General features: G+C 45.0%; 2 protein-coding genes across 51 annotated transcripts in view; one reads left to right on the top strand and one right to left on the bottom strand.

Annotated features, from left to right (window-relative positions):
- LOC310659256 (uncharacterized protein) overlaps positions 1-12,155 on the top strand; it is a 516,050-nt gene that overhangs the window by 146,034 nt on the left and 357,861 nt on the right. The gene's annotated exons all lie outside the window — the stretch shown is intronic.
- Positions 1-12,155, bottom strand: part of CELF2 (CUGBP Elav-like family member 2) — a 523,411-nt gene that overhangs the window by 123,872 nt on the left and 387,384 nt on the right. For all 50 annotated transcript variants that reach the window (XM_083402110.1, XM_083402120.1, XM_083402090.1 and 47 more), the window contains one exon: positions 3,639-3,721. In XM_083402110.1, coding sequence (XP_083258236.1) covers positions 3,639-3,721 — 83 coding nt within the window. The remainder of the gene's footprint in view (positions 1-3,638; positions 3,722-12,155) is intronic.

Here is a 12,155-nt window from a genome sequence, read left to right on the forward strand (position 1 = left end):
CCAGAAGGCCCTTGGCGCTGAACCTCAGCATCCGGGCAGAAAGATGGGGGTGGAGACGCTCCTTCAGGTATACTGGTCCGAGGCCATTGAGGGCTTCAAAGGTCAACACCAACACTTTGAATTATGCTTGGAAACGTACCGGGAGCCAGTGTAGTTCTTTCAAGACCGATATGGTTGATCCAAGGTGGGCTGTTTTTGTTTAGCCACCCACAGAAACTGCTTGCATCCCTATCTGGAGGTCCATCTGCATCCAATCTGTTGCCTTAGCCGCATGTGATACAGAGCCTTTGTAGGCCCTTTCTAGAAGTTTCGAAAGGGAAGTACAGCAAAACGCACCATTAACTTCTTATTAATTTCACAAGGCGCACATGCACACCCGAAAAGACAATTTCCTTAAAATAGTGGTGCTGCAACTTTAAATTACAGAACTGGCTCGGTGTTTAATGAGAGATTTAGCACAGCAGGGTTTCTGTTAAATTAAGTTGTGCCTTCACATCACAGTGGGGAAACAGGTGTATATTGGTTTAGAATTATGGAAATGTTGACTAATTCCAAGGCTTGTAATCAAACAGCCAGGCACCCAAGCAATATTTTCTTCCAAGAGGTGGCATTAATCATGCATGCCTAGCAATGTTGTCTTCATGTCCACCAAAAAAAAAAAAAAAAAAAAAAAGCACTGAAACTCAAAAGGAACAAACAAGGTGCCAATGCGTTTGTGTTGAGGAGCTGGGCGGGCGGTTTTTCTGCTAGAGGCACACACAAAATCAAAGCTACAGATGCCCACGTCCTTTGAAACGGAGAATGCGGCAGAGAGAATAATACGACAAAGCTAATTGGGCCAGCAAGGCCTTACTGGATTTTAACTCTCAGTTAGCCCAGAACTGGGAGGTTTTTTCCCACGAACACACAAGTTCAGCATATTCCACTAACAGACCCTCTAACTGCCCCTATTTTCCAGGGACAGTCCCAGATTTACAGAAACCGTCCGGGTTTCTGATTTGATCCCAGAACGTCCCACTTTCCCTTAGAACATCCCTATTTTCATTTTTTAAAATGTTGGAAGGTATGGTAAAGGTAAAGGGACCCCTGACCGTTAAGTACAGCCGCAAATGACTCTGGGGTTGCGACGCTCATCTCGCTTTACTGTCCACAGACAGCTTCCGGGTCATGTGGCCAGCATGACTAAGCCACTTCTGGCGAACCAGAGCAGTGCATAGAAACGCCGTTTACCTTCCTGCCAGAGTGGTACCAATTTATCTACTTGCATTCTGATGTGCTTTTGAACTGCTAGGTTGGCAGGAGCAGGGACCGAGCAACAGGAGCTCACCCCGTCGTGGGGATTCGAACAGCCGACCTTCTGATCGGCAAGTCCAGGATGCCCCTATTTTCATCAGAGGGTATGGAGTTATGTGACCTCCCCAAAGCCAAAGAGTTCAGTAACTATACAACCTTTAGAAGACGTCTGAAGGCAGCCCTGTATAGGGAAGTTTGTTTAATGTTTGTTTTATTACCTTTTTTATATATGTTGGAAGTCGCCCAGAGTGGCTGGAGCGACCTAGTCAGATGGGCGGGATATAAATAATACAATTGTTGTTGTTGGATAGGACATCCCTATTTTCATCAAAGAAATGTTGGAGGGTATGCACTAAGGAGTCTCACACACACAGCAAAACAAACAAAACCTAAACTCAAAACCTTCAAATTGCTGTGGGGACCAGATGTCAAAACCTCTCATGGCTCATCTGCAGCTGTCGAGAAATGTGAGCCACATAAGATTGATCTGGCTTTCTGGTGACGCTGGGAGAGAGAAAGGAACCACTTCAATTTGTACACAGAATGGGGATGCTGGCGAGTACTGACAGCACCCTTGTTTTACAATGGAAACGGGCACAGAGGGACTGATCTAAATTGCGGGTCTCGGGGGAGGGCAGGCAGGGGAGGGAAATCGATAGGATTCATTCTGCACACTCTGGTAGAGCAAACGGAACAAGTCCAATTTGGGGTGCGTGAGCCACATTTGACAGCAGGCAGTGCCTTTGGTGCTCAGTCCTAAGAAGCCGACTCTTTCCACAATTCCAGAGATAAAAGGGAAAGGGACATGTATTTAACAGCGCTATTTATGATCCTATCATCGATTTCACCGTCGGAGGGTGCTTCCAGACAGATGTGTTTTTGTTGTTCTTTGTGGGATTGGTGCTGCTTATGCATGCAAGTAATTGGAATCAAAATGCCAGCCTGTATCCCTTGCTCCCAATTTAATCTGGATCTATACTTTCTGGAATCCAATAAGTAAAAACAAAAAATGCCAGCAACTCACATGTGATATCTCAATGATACATTTGCAAATTAAGTCCCTGTCTGATAGCACCTCAAGTCTCTACAACCCCGCATAACACCCATGGAAAGCTGCCTTATGCCAGACCACCCAGTTCTGCATACTCTGTCTGGCAGCAGCTCTCCAGGGTCTCTGGCACAAGGTGTTTCCCATTACTAGGCAATGAACTTTGAGGACATTCGGCATGCAAAACTTGTGCTCTACCACTAAGCCGTGGTTCGCTGGTGTTTACAGCCTGTAGTATTTATTTTGTCAAAGCACAGAATTGTAGGGTTGGAAGGGAACCTGAGGGTCCTCTAGTCTGACCCCCAGCAATGCAGGAACCTTTTGCCCAACGTGGGGCTCAAACCTGCAACCCTGAGATTCAGAGTCTCATGCTGTACCCACTGAGCGGTGCCAGCTTGTTTGCTGCGGGGCATCATGTCCCGCCCTAAGTAAATAACATGTTCAATGTGCATTTAACGCACATGGAATTGTGTGCATAATAAACCCAGAGAATCCACTGTCAGTGTCGGGAACCTGTGGCTCTCCCAATGTCCTTGGACTCCCAACAACCAGCATAAGTGATGGTCAGGGCTGATGGTCCAAGAACTTCTGGGGTGCCACAGTCTTCCCATCAACGTTTCCAGCACCTAGGGAAGACCTTATTAATAAATCAAGTAGGCATTTGAACTGAATTTAATTTTAATTGAATGCATAGTTTTAACTGATTTATATCTTTTCTACCACATCTTTGTAAAATGTGTTTCCACCCCTCAGCCCAGACACTTGAGGTCCAGCTCCGAGGGACTTCTGGCAGTTCCCTCAATGCGAGAAGCGAATTTACAGGGAACCAGGCAGAAGGCCTTCTCAATGGTGGCACCCTCTCATCAGATGTCAAGGAAATAAACATCTATCTGACTTTTAGAAGACATCTGAAGGCAGCCCTGTTTTTAATGTTTGATGTTTTGTTGTGTTTTAATATATATTGGAAGCTGCCCAGATTGGCTGAGGCAACCTAGTCAAATGGGTTGTTTAGATAAAAATAAATAATTTCCCTGCTGGCTCGCATCTGGAGGGCAGCTACTATGCAACATTATGAACGGTTTTCGACCATATTAACAAGCTCATGAGTGGGCTGACCAATGGGCACAGTTTGCAGACATTTAGCCATCAGCTTATTACCCTCCTGTGAAAGTCCGAAGCATTTGGGGGTTACCCAGATCCTTTAAGTAGCACCTTCTCCAAGCACAGCTATTTATTTCACTTCCCTCCCGCCAACCTGCTTCCAGCTCCAAAAGTGAAAGGAAGTAAATGTACTCACCCCAGGTAAGGTTTTAATATTGTGCAGTGCATTCTGTGCTTCAAGCGCAGCTTTTCTTGTATAAAACGTTACGAAACAACAACCTACAGAGAGAAATTGGAAAGCTTTCAGATATTGCCGGGAATGGATTGCTCAGCTACAATAGAAAAACAGAGAGAGCGATTCAGGGCTGGGGGTGTGGAGATGAATGAGAGACATGAATATACGAAGGCTTGGAAAGGTGACTTCTAATGAGCCAACATGAGTGGCATGAATCACAGGAACACTTTATTGTTTAAAAAGTCAGGGAGAGAAATATTAAAAACCACCCCCTTCTCACTTCACACAAGCTACCCACGAAGCACACCTACAGCTTCTGCAAACTCTTACTGCTCAGAAATTACGTTAACCAAAAGTTCAGTCAGCATCACGATGTAAACAGTGGGGTATGCTTGTTTTGTGGGCTGTTGCCACATGCCGCAAGTGCAGATTGGTTGTAAAAATTTCAACAGCCAAAGGTAAGTTTCTTCCTGCCCTAAAAGCCATTGATGGATTCCTCTGGCAAGCTGAGCCACAGAAAACAAGTTCACTACATTCATCCCCAGTGAAGATCCTCACACCTTACTGTTCAAGAAGGTGCCAAGAAGCTGAGAATTGGGACAAGTTTGCGAGCACATCTGAAGCCTCATCTGCGATGGGGATACCCCTGGCTGAAGCCTGTGAGAACTGCTGGCAATCAGTGTAGACAGTACTGAGACCAACAGTTTTTCTTGGTTTAATGCAGGGGGGTGCTGCTGTGGGTTAAACCACAGAGCCTAGGACTTGCTGATCAGAAGGTCGGCGGTTCAAATCCCCACAACGGGGTGAGCTCCCGTTGCTGTATCCCAGCTCCTGCCAACCTAGCAGTTTGAAAGCACGCCAATGCAAGTAGATAAATAGGTACCGCTGCAGCAGGAACGTAAATGGCATTTCCATGTGCTCTGGTTTCCATCACAGACAATGTTCCGTTGCACCAGAAGCGGTTTAGTCCTGCTGGCCACATGACCTGGAAAGCTGTCTGTGGACAAACGCCAGCTCCCTTGGCCTGAAAGCGAGATGAGTGCCAAAACCCCATAGTCACCCTTGACTGGACTTAACCATCCAGGGGTCCTTTACCTAGTCCCAATTTATCTCACAGCTACCTTTCCAACAATAAGAGCTGTTCAACTCTGGAGCAGACTCCCATGAGAAGTGACAGACTCTCCTTCTTTGGAAGTTTTTAAGTACAGGTTGAATGGCCAATTGCCATGTACGCTCTAGTTGAGATTCCTGCATTGTAGTGGGTTGGACTAGATGACCCTCAGGTCCCCTTCCAACGCTACAATTTTATGATTCTACCTTTCCTGTGGGCCCCAACTCAGCCATTGCCCATCCCATGCTGGAACCGTTTTTCTCCTGCAATTTACCCAGGAAAGGTCTGCAAGAAAGAAAGCAGCTACCGACTGCGTCTTCCTAATGCAAACAGCAACAGCCATGTTTCTGCCACTGTAATACACGGAAATGCATCATAGCACCCTGGAAACGAGTTGAGCGCTGGCATTGCAGTTGTGCTGAACAGGGAACATTGTCGAGGAGCTGTCAGGAGGAAGGCCTCTAAGTAACGGATGCAAACAGACTCACCCTTAAATTTTCACAGTTGACAAGAGAGACCATTTGGCAATTATTTCAGCCCTTTAAGAATCATCATCAGCATCAGTAAAGGATCATTAAATCAGTCAAAGATTGTACCTTCTGAATGGAGGTTTGCTATCTCTCTCTCTCTCTCCCTCTTAACAGCCTTCTCCTTCTCGACTCCCCTTCTCTCTCCGATATCAATCTTCCCCATTTTACACGAATGGCAAATTTATACTGATGGGTACATGTGAGAAGACTCTTGGCACCAGACTCTAAATCTTGTTTCTGAATGGTCAGATAACTAGTCATACCTCGGGTTGAATATGCTTCATGTTGAGCGCGTTCAAGTTGCACTCCGCGGCAACCCGGAAGTAACGGAGTGCGTTACTTCCGGGTCTCGCCACTCGCACATGCGCAGACGCTCAAAATGACGTCACGCACATGCGCAGAAGTGGCAAAAAGCGGCGCGTGCGCGCGCAGACGTGCCGTCGCTAGTTACGTTTGCTTCTGGATGCGAACGGGGCTCCGGAACGGATCCCGTTTGCACCCCGAGGTACCACTGTATTTAACCAGATCCTGGGGAGTGTCAGCTTCCTATATACCTGTGTGTGTATATACAGTGCTATTTTTCTAGAAAAAGAGGTGCTGGAACTCACCACAAACACCTCTTTTGTTCTCTTATAATGACAATGGCGCTCACCTGAGAGGTGCCGGAACTCAGTTTCAGAGAGTTCTGGCTGGGGAAAAAAGCCCTTTATATATACATACAGGCACCCGCCCACCCTGTGCATGCAAACCTTTGTTTATGGTGTGCTTAAAGCAATGATAATGGGGCTCAGGAAACCCCTTTCAGCCTAAGGGCCACATCCTCATTCTGGGCAATGTTATGTACTGAAGTTCTCCCCCTGGGCCAGCAGGGGGATACTGTAGATAGTTTTCACTCAGGTCCACATATGCAAATAAGGGATTGAAAGTGACATTCAGTGATTGGGTAGTTACCGAAAATGGTTACTGTTGTGTTCTAGTGGAGCTCTATATAAACAGGCTGGCTGAACCCTTCAGTTCAGTTCTGTTCTGTCCTGTGAATAAACAAGAGCTGTTTGAAGAATCGCTGTGTCGTCTGATGTGTTCACCCACAATTTAACAGGCAAATTTCTGAGAGTACCTGTCCACTCTAAAGTGCAATGTGTGAATGCAACAGGCCAAAGTTTGCAGAGGCAAGCTTGTGTTCCTCCTCCTCACTTCTCATCCTTTAAAATTGACTCAATTTTGTTATGTATGCGGCATCCGCAGCCAGAATTTTAATTGCAACATATTGGAAAAATGAAATTACACCTACAAAATCAGAATGGCAAGTTAAAGTGTTAGAATATCTGCAAGTGGCAAAAATGACAGGGAGGGTAAGAGGGTATTTGACGCAAAAAGTAAACCAAGAATGGATTATATTCAAGGGATATCTGAAAAATTACTGTGGCAGCAAAAACCTCCTGGCAGATCTTGAATGAGTCTTGCAATGTTTAGATAATATATGTAAATTTAATGTTTCCATTTAATTCTCTTTTTTCTTTTTCTTTTCTCCCCCCCCCAAATGACTTAAGAAAATAATATAATAATATGATACTGTGTAAAATATAACAAGTGTAATTTAGTTTTTTTGAGAACAATCGGAAGCCTATTTCAGGTCTTTTTAAAATTTCTTGTATTTTTTAAAAAAATTTTGCTGTATGGGATGCAAAGTGTAATAGAGTATATTGTTGTATAATTTTGTGAAATATGCTTAATAAAGATTTTAAAAATAAAAAATAAAATAAAATAAACTCAAGCGATACCACAAACCCAAGCAGATACCCCAGCTCCGTTTCCTAACCAAATCAACCACCACAACTATGATGGAAGGTTATACAAAACAGTATCTCGGAGAGTGGAAAATTCATAAATGAGCTATACTATAAATATGAATGGCTAAATATAGCTCATCTATTTATAGGGATAGGCAAATGTCACTTTCAGATGTGTTTACTTGCAAGTCTGTTCTGTCCTGGTTCCATAATAGTTTGCATTTCTAAAAAATAAAAATAATAAAAATTCACATGGAAGGCAGGATTTAACCATATGTTTGAATACATGTTTTTATAAAAAAATGTATTTTCTCTGAAAACACACCATTTAAACTATTTTTCAATGCATTGTGAGCTTGGGGCTGTGTCAGAATATTCAGGCAGCAGAAAACGAGGTGGATTCCTAAGATCTAGGCTGCACATTTATTCTGGGAGGTGCAGATGAGGTCAGCCTGTACTGGAACACACGAAGATTCAATTCCTCTAGATCTCTGATAAAAAGCTGTACTTCACAAACACCCACACACATACACACTTGAGAAAGAGCTCTTGGATAATGGGTACCCTTAGTTAATTAAACTATTAAAAGAAGCTTATCTGGGCTTCCTTAAAAAAAAAAAAAAAGATGTCTGACCTGCCGACAACCTGTTCACTCAAGTCAGCCATGGCTTGACACGGTGTTGAAAATGCACATGTAAAGCAATTTTGAGTTTGGTGCAGTGGTTACGGTCCAAATCCCCACTCTGCCATGAAGCTGAGGACACTGAGGTCCAGTGCCGAGGGCCTTCTGGAGGTTCCCTCACTGCGATAAGTCACGTTACAGGGAAGCAGGTAGAGGGCCTTCTCGGTGGTGGCGCCTGCCCTGTGGAACGCCCTCCCACCAGATGTCAAAGAGAAGAACAACTACCAGATTTTTAGAAGACACCTGAAGGCAGCCCTTTTTAGGGAAGCTTTTAATGTTTGGTGCATTACTGTATTTTTATATTTTGTTGGAAGCTGCCCAGAGTGGCTGAGGAAGCCCAGCCAGATGGGCAGGGTATAAATAATAAATTGTTGTTGTTGTTGTTGTTGTTGTTGTTGTTGTTGTTGTTGTTGTTGTTGTTATAGCTCAATGGGTAACCTTAGGCAGGTCATAAGTCTCTCAGCTTAACTTACCTCACAGGGTTGTTGTGAGGATAAAATAGAGAGAGGGAGAACCATGTCCACCACCTTGGAAGGATGGTGGGATAACAACAACAACCACCATGTTTCCCAATAAGAGCAAGGAACCAGAAACTGAGCTGATCCACGTGTCAAGAGCAGGGAGATCAGAACTGGAGAACAAGGCAGAGCCATGAAGGATTCCTGTTTCCAAGCAAAGTCCCAACTCGAGCAGGAGGATTCTTCTTTAGCCCAACCAGGAGAAGAGACTTGATGGCCAGCCTGGGTCACCCCAGAACCTGGGAATTATCCTGTGCCTTGAGCAGGAGAAGGCAAGCTGTGCTCCTCAGCCTCATTTCATGCACTCCTTGGTCAAATTTCACATGGGGCAGGAGGACTCTGCTCACAGAGGGAAATGATCTTTTTGGGCAGGGGGAGGGAGAAAGAAAGCAGATGGAACGATGGAAGGAGAGTGGAGGTGGAAGGTCCTTTGCAAGAGATCAGTTCAGATCCCTGCTATGCAGGAGGTGAAGAGGGGGTAACAGAGAGAGAAGGGGTAGCAAAGAGGGAGAAATAAGGAGGTGGTCCATCAGCCCCACCCACTGCTTTTTGTTGTTGTTGTTTAGTTGTTTAGTCGTGTCCAACTCTTGGTGACCCCATGGACCAGAGAACGCCAGGCACTCCTGTCTTCCACTGCCTCCCGCAGTTTGGTCAAACTCATGCTGGTAGCTTCGAGAACACTGTCCAACCATCTCGTCCTCTGTCGTCCCCTTCTCCTTGTGCCCTCCATCTTTCCCAACATCAGGGTCTTTTCCAGGGAGTCTTCTCTTCTCATGAGGTGGCCAAAGTATTGGAGCCTCGGCTTCACGATCTGTCCTTCTAGTGAGCACTCAGGGCTGATTTCCTTCAGAATGGACAGGTTTGATCTTCTTGCAGTCCATGGGACTCTCATGAGTCTCCTCTAGCACCATAATTCAGAAGCATCAATTCTTCGACGATCAGCCTTCTTCATGGTCCCGCCAAAGATTACCCTTGATGGAATGTGGCCCTTGACATAAAAAGGAAGGTGCCCTTCTCTGGTCTAGGGAAATACTCCATGCTGTGACCATGAGGTCTCAGCACACAGCACAGCAGCTGTGCGCAGGGCCCTGAGTTACCAGTTTGATCCCTGGCAGTGCATGACAATAACCAAGTGATGAATGATATGAACAAGGTCTAAGGGGAAAAAGGGGGGGGGGATGGTAGGGGAAGCTTTTTAGTGCAACAAGCTCTGTCAAGTTATAAGCATCAGCAGCTGCAAAATTTGCAGTCCAATCTTTCAACACCTGTCATTTTCAGCCCCCCTGAATGACTTTGGGGCTCTCCTAAGTTGTGAACAACACACACACACACACACACACACACACACCAAAACCTGCTTCTGGCATTGAAACCTTGACAACACGGGATAGGAGTAACAAGATCTTATCGCTGTGAATCTTCAAAGGCGACTGACAACTTTCAAAGGAAAAGTGTACAGAAGCTGCTTTTTGCTTCTAGCCTAATAAACTCCTCCAAAAAAGAAGAAAAAGAAGAAAGGTTCTAATGATTATCTGATGATTGAGCTCTCCCTATTCTTTTAGCAACCCCCCCAAAAAAAACTCCCAACCAGAATCCCAGTCGACAAATTCAATTCAAAATGCATTCGCATTCAGGACAGCAACAGAGTCATCATGTTATGAATTGAAAATTCCTTTAAAGGCTGCCTTTGAATTCTAAGGGGCTGACAGATCAAGGAATGGATGGCCCTGGAAGGGTAAATGAGTGAAGTTCTGCGTGTGTGCACTCCCTCCCTCCCTGCATTCCTTTCTGTGAATGAAATTCCCCTTCGCATCCACATTTGCAAGCAGAGCAGGTGCTGGCTTCACACAAGCCTGGAATCTCAAGTGAGGGGTGTTGGCAGCTTGTCAAAGCGACTGAATCTGAGCAAGTTTTCAAGTCAACAGGGCTTGGGTCCAGATATTATGCACCTTTCCGCACCTCCTGCGCCATTTTAGATGCCACCCTTATGACGGAACGGGGTCAGCATTTATGGGGGGGTGGAAATCTCATGCCACACAGCTGTTGACACATGAAGCTGTTTGCCAAGCAAAAGCCATTCGGGACAGCTGCAAGGGGAGCGATCGATGCCACCTTGCAGAAAACCGCAAGCTCGACTTGCAGGCTGCAAGCTGAATCCGAGATGCAAAGCAGGGAACCTGGCAGCGCCTTCCGCTGCCTTCCCCCAAGACCTCTGCTTTCAATTGCTAAAAAAGGAATTCAGGTATAAAAAAAACAGCCTTTTTCTTTCTTTCTTTTACACAGGATCCACGGAGAGTAATATTTGGGACGTTTAATTTAGGAGCAAGCTCAGGGAAATGGCAACCTGGGGAAACAGGTTTATGAAATAAATTGGGTCGCAATTAGCAGAGACTTGTGCATGGTGTTTGAATTCTAGAACAGTGTTTCTCAAATGGTGAGACTTGACCCACAACCTCATAGGCCAGCCTGGCCCCCTAACCATGCCGTAATTTTGGGACTGGGCCAATGCCCGCACCAGAAAGGTCCTGCGTGCTGAGTAAAGGTTGATGGAAGACAGAGAGGTTTGTGGGCAGGCAGAAAGAGGGCAATGGGAAATTAGAGAGCAATCAAAAGGTTAGTATTTATTATCATCAATGGTTTTTTTTTGGGGGGGGGGAGACGCAGGGGGACGCATACCCCTAAACATTTTGTGAATCGAAGTTTTGCCTCATTGAGGGGCAGTATTTCAATATGAGTAGGAAAATGAGAGTACCCCTAAACTTTTTTTAAAGAAAAAAAAGAACCGATTATCATCATTATAATTAAACAGAGAACAGAAAGGATGTGAGTATGACAATAAAGCTATTACAGGAGGAAGAAGGGAATGTAAAAAAGAGAGGGAGGGAGGGAGGAAGGAAGTGATACGGAAGGGGGGGCATGTCTTCTTCACCTCCTTCTTCACTACAATATATCCATTTATTTCCAATTGTCAATGTCAAAAGGGACTAAAATCTATAAAATTCATAGAAAATCAACGTGCCAATTTGCTCAATTTCTCTAGGACTCTATGACACCTCCCCTGTCCTCCATAATCCCTCAAGTAAGGTGTCAAGACCCTAATCCTGTCAAATCACTTGCCAAGCCTTTCCTCTGGGCAATGCCAGGTGGCAGACTATGCATACATGGACCATTGTCTTCTCATCACCGGTACTCAGGATGTGCTTATCTGCGCATATCTTCAGCTCTGCATATTCCCCCCTCCCTCCTCCATATGTTAATTCTGTGTAACCCAACCTCTTCTTAATGTATTCATGATGTAACTGGGATGTATTTTGCACTGTATTCTGGGATATGGAGGGAAGTTTCAAAAGTTAATGTCACCCCTCTCTTGCTGTTCAATCTTGCCTTGAACCTGTTGCGCAATAAACATGGATCTTCTGCAGTTTGTTCCTGTCTCCGGCTGAACTCATTTTCCTCCGCAGGGACCCGCGGACTTAGTCCGACGAGCTGGGTGGCAGAGCAGCCTCGCACCCAGATTTTACCGTAACAGAAGGAAGGAAGGAAGGAAGGAAATGAGCGAGTGGAAGTTTTCTCTGGGAGTGGGGGATAAGGTAAAAGTGGAATGTGAAAGGAGAACAGACAAAATATAGAATAATAATAATAATAATAATAATAATAATAATTTATTTATTTATATCCCGCCCTCCCCAGCTGAAGCCGGGCTCAGAGCGGCTAACAACAATAAAAGTAATACAGCATTCTAAAATCGATTCATTCTAAAATCAATTTAAAATCAAATTAATGGCAAGCATTGGGCTAGAGTTCTGTGAGGATTACTAAAGGAGGGGGTCAGACTGTGGCTTGGCCA

This window comes from Podarcis tiliguerta (genome assembly GCF_965153285.1).
Source record: "Podarcis tiliguerta genome assembly, chromosome: 10".
NCBI classification, from domain to species: domain Eukaryota; kingdom Metazoa; phylum Chordata; class Lepidosauria; order Squamata; family Lacertidae; genus Podarcis; species Podarcis tiliguerta.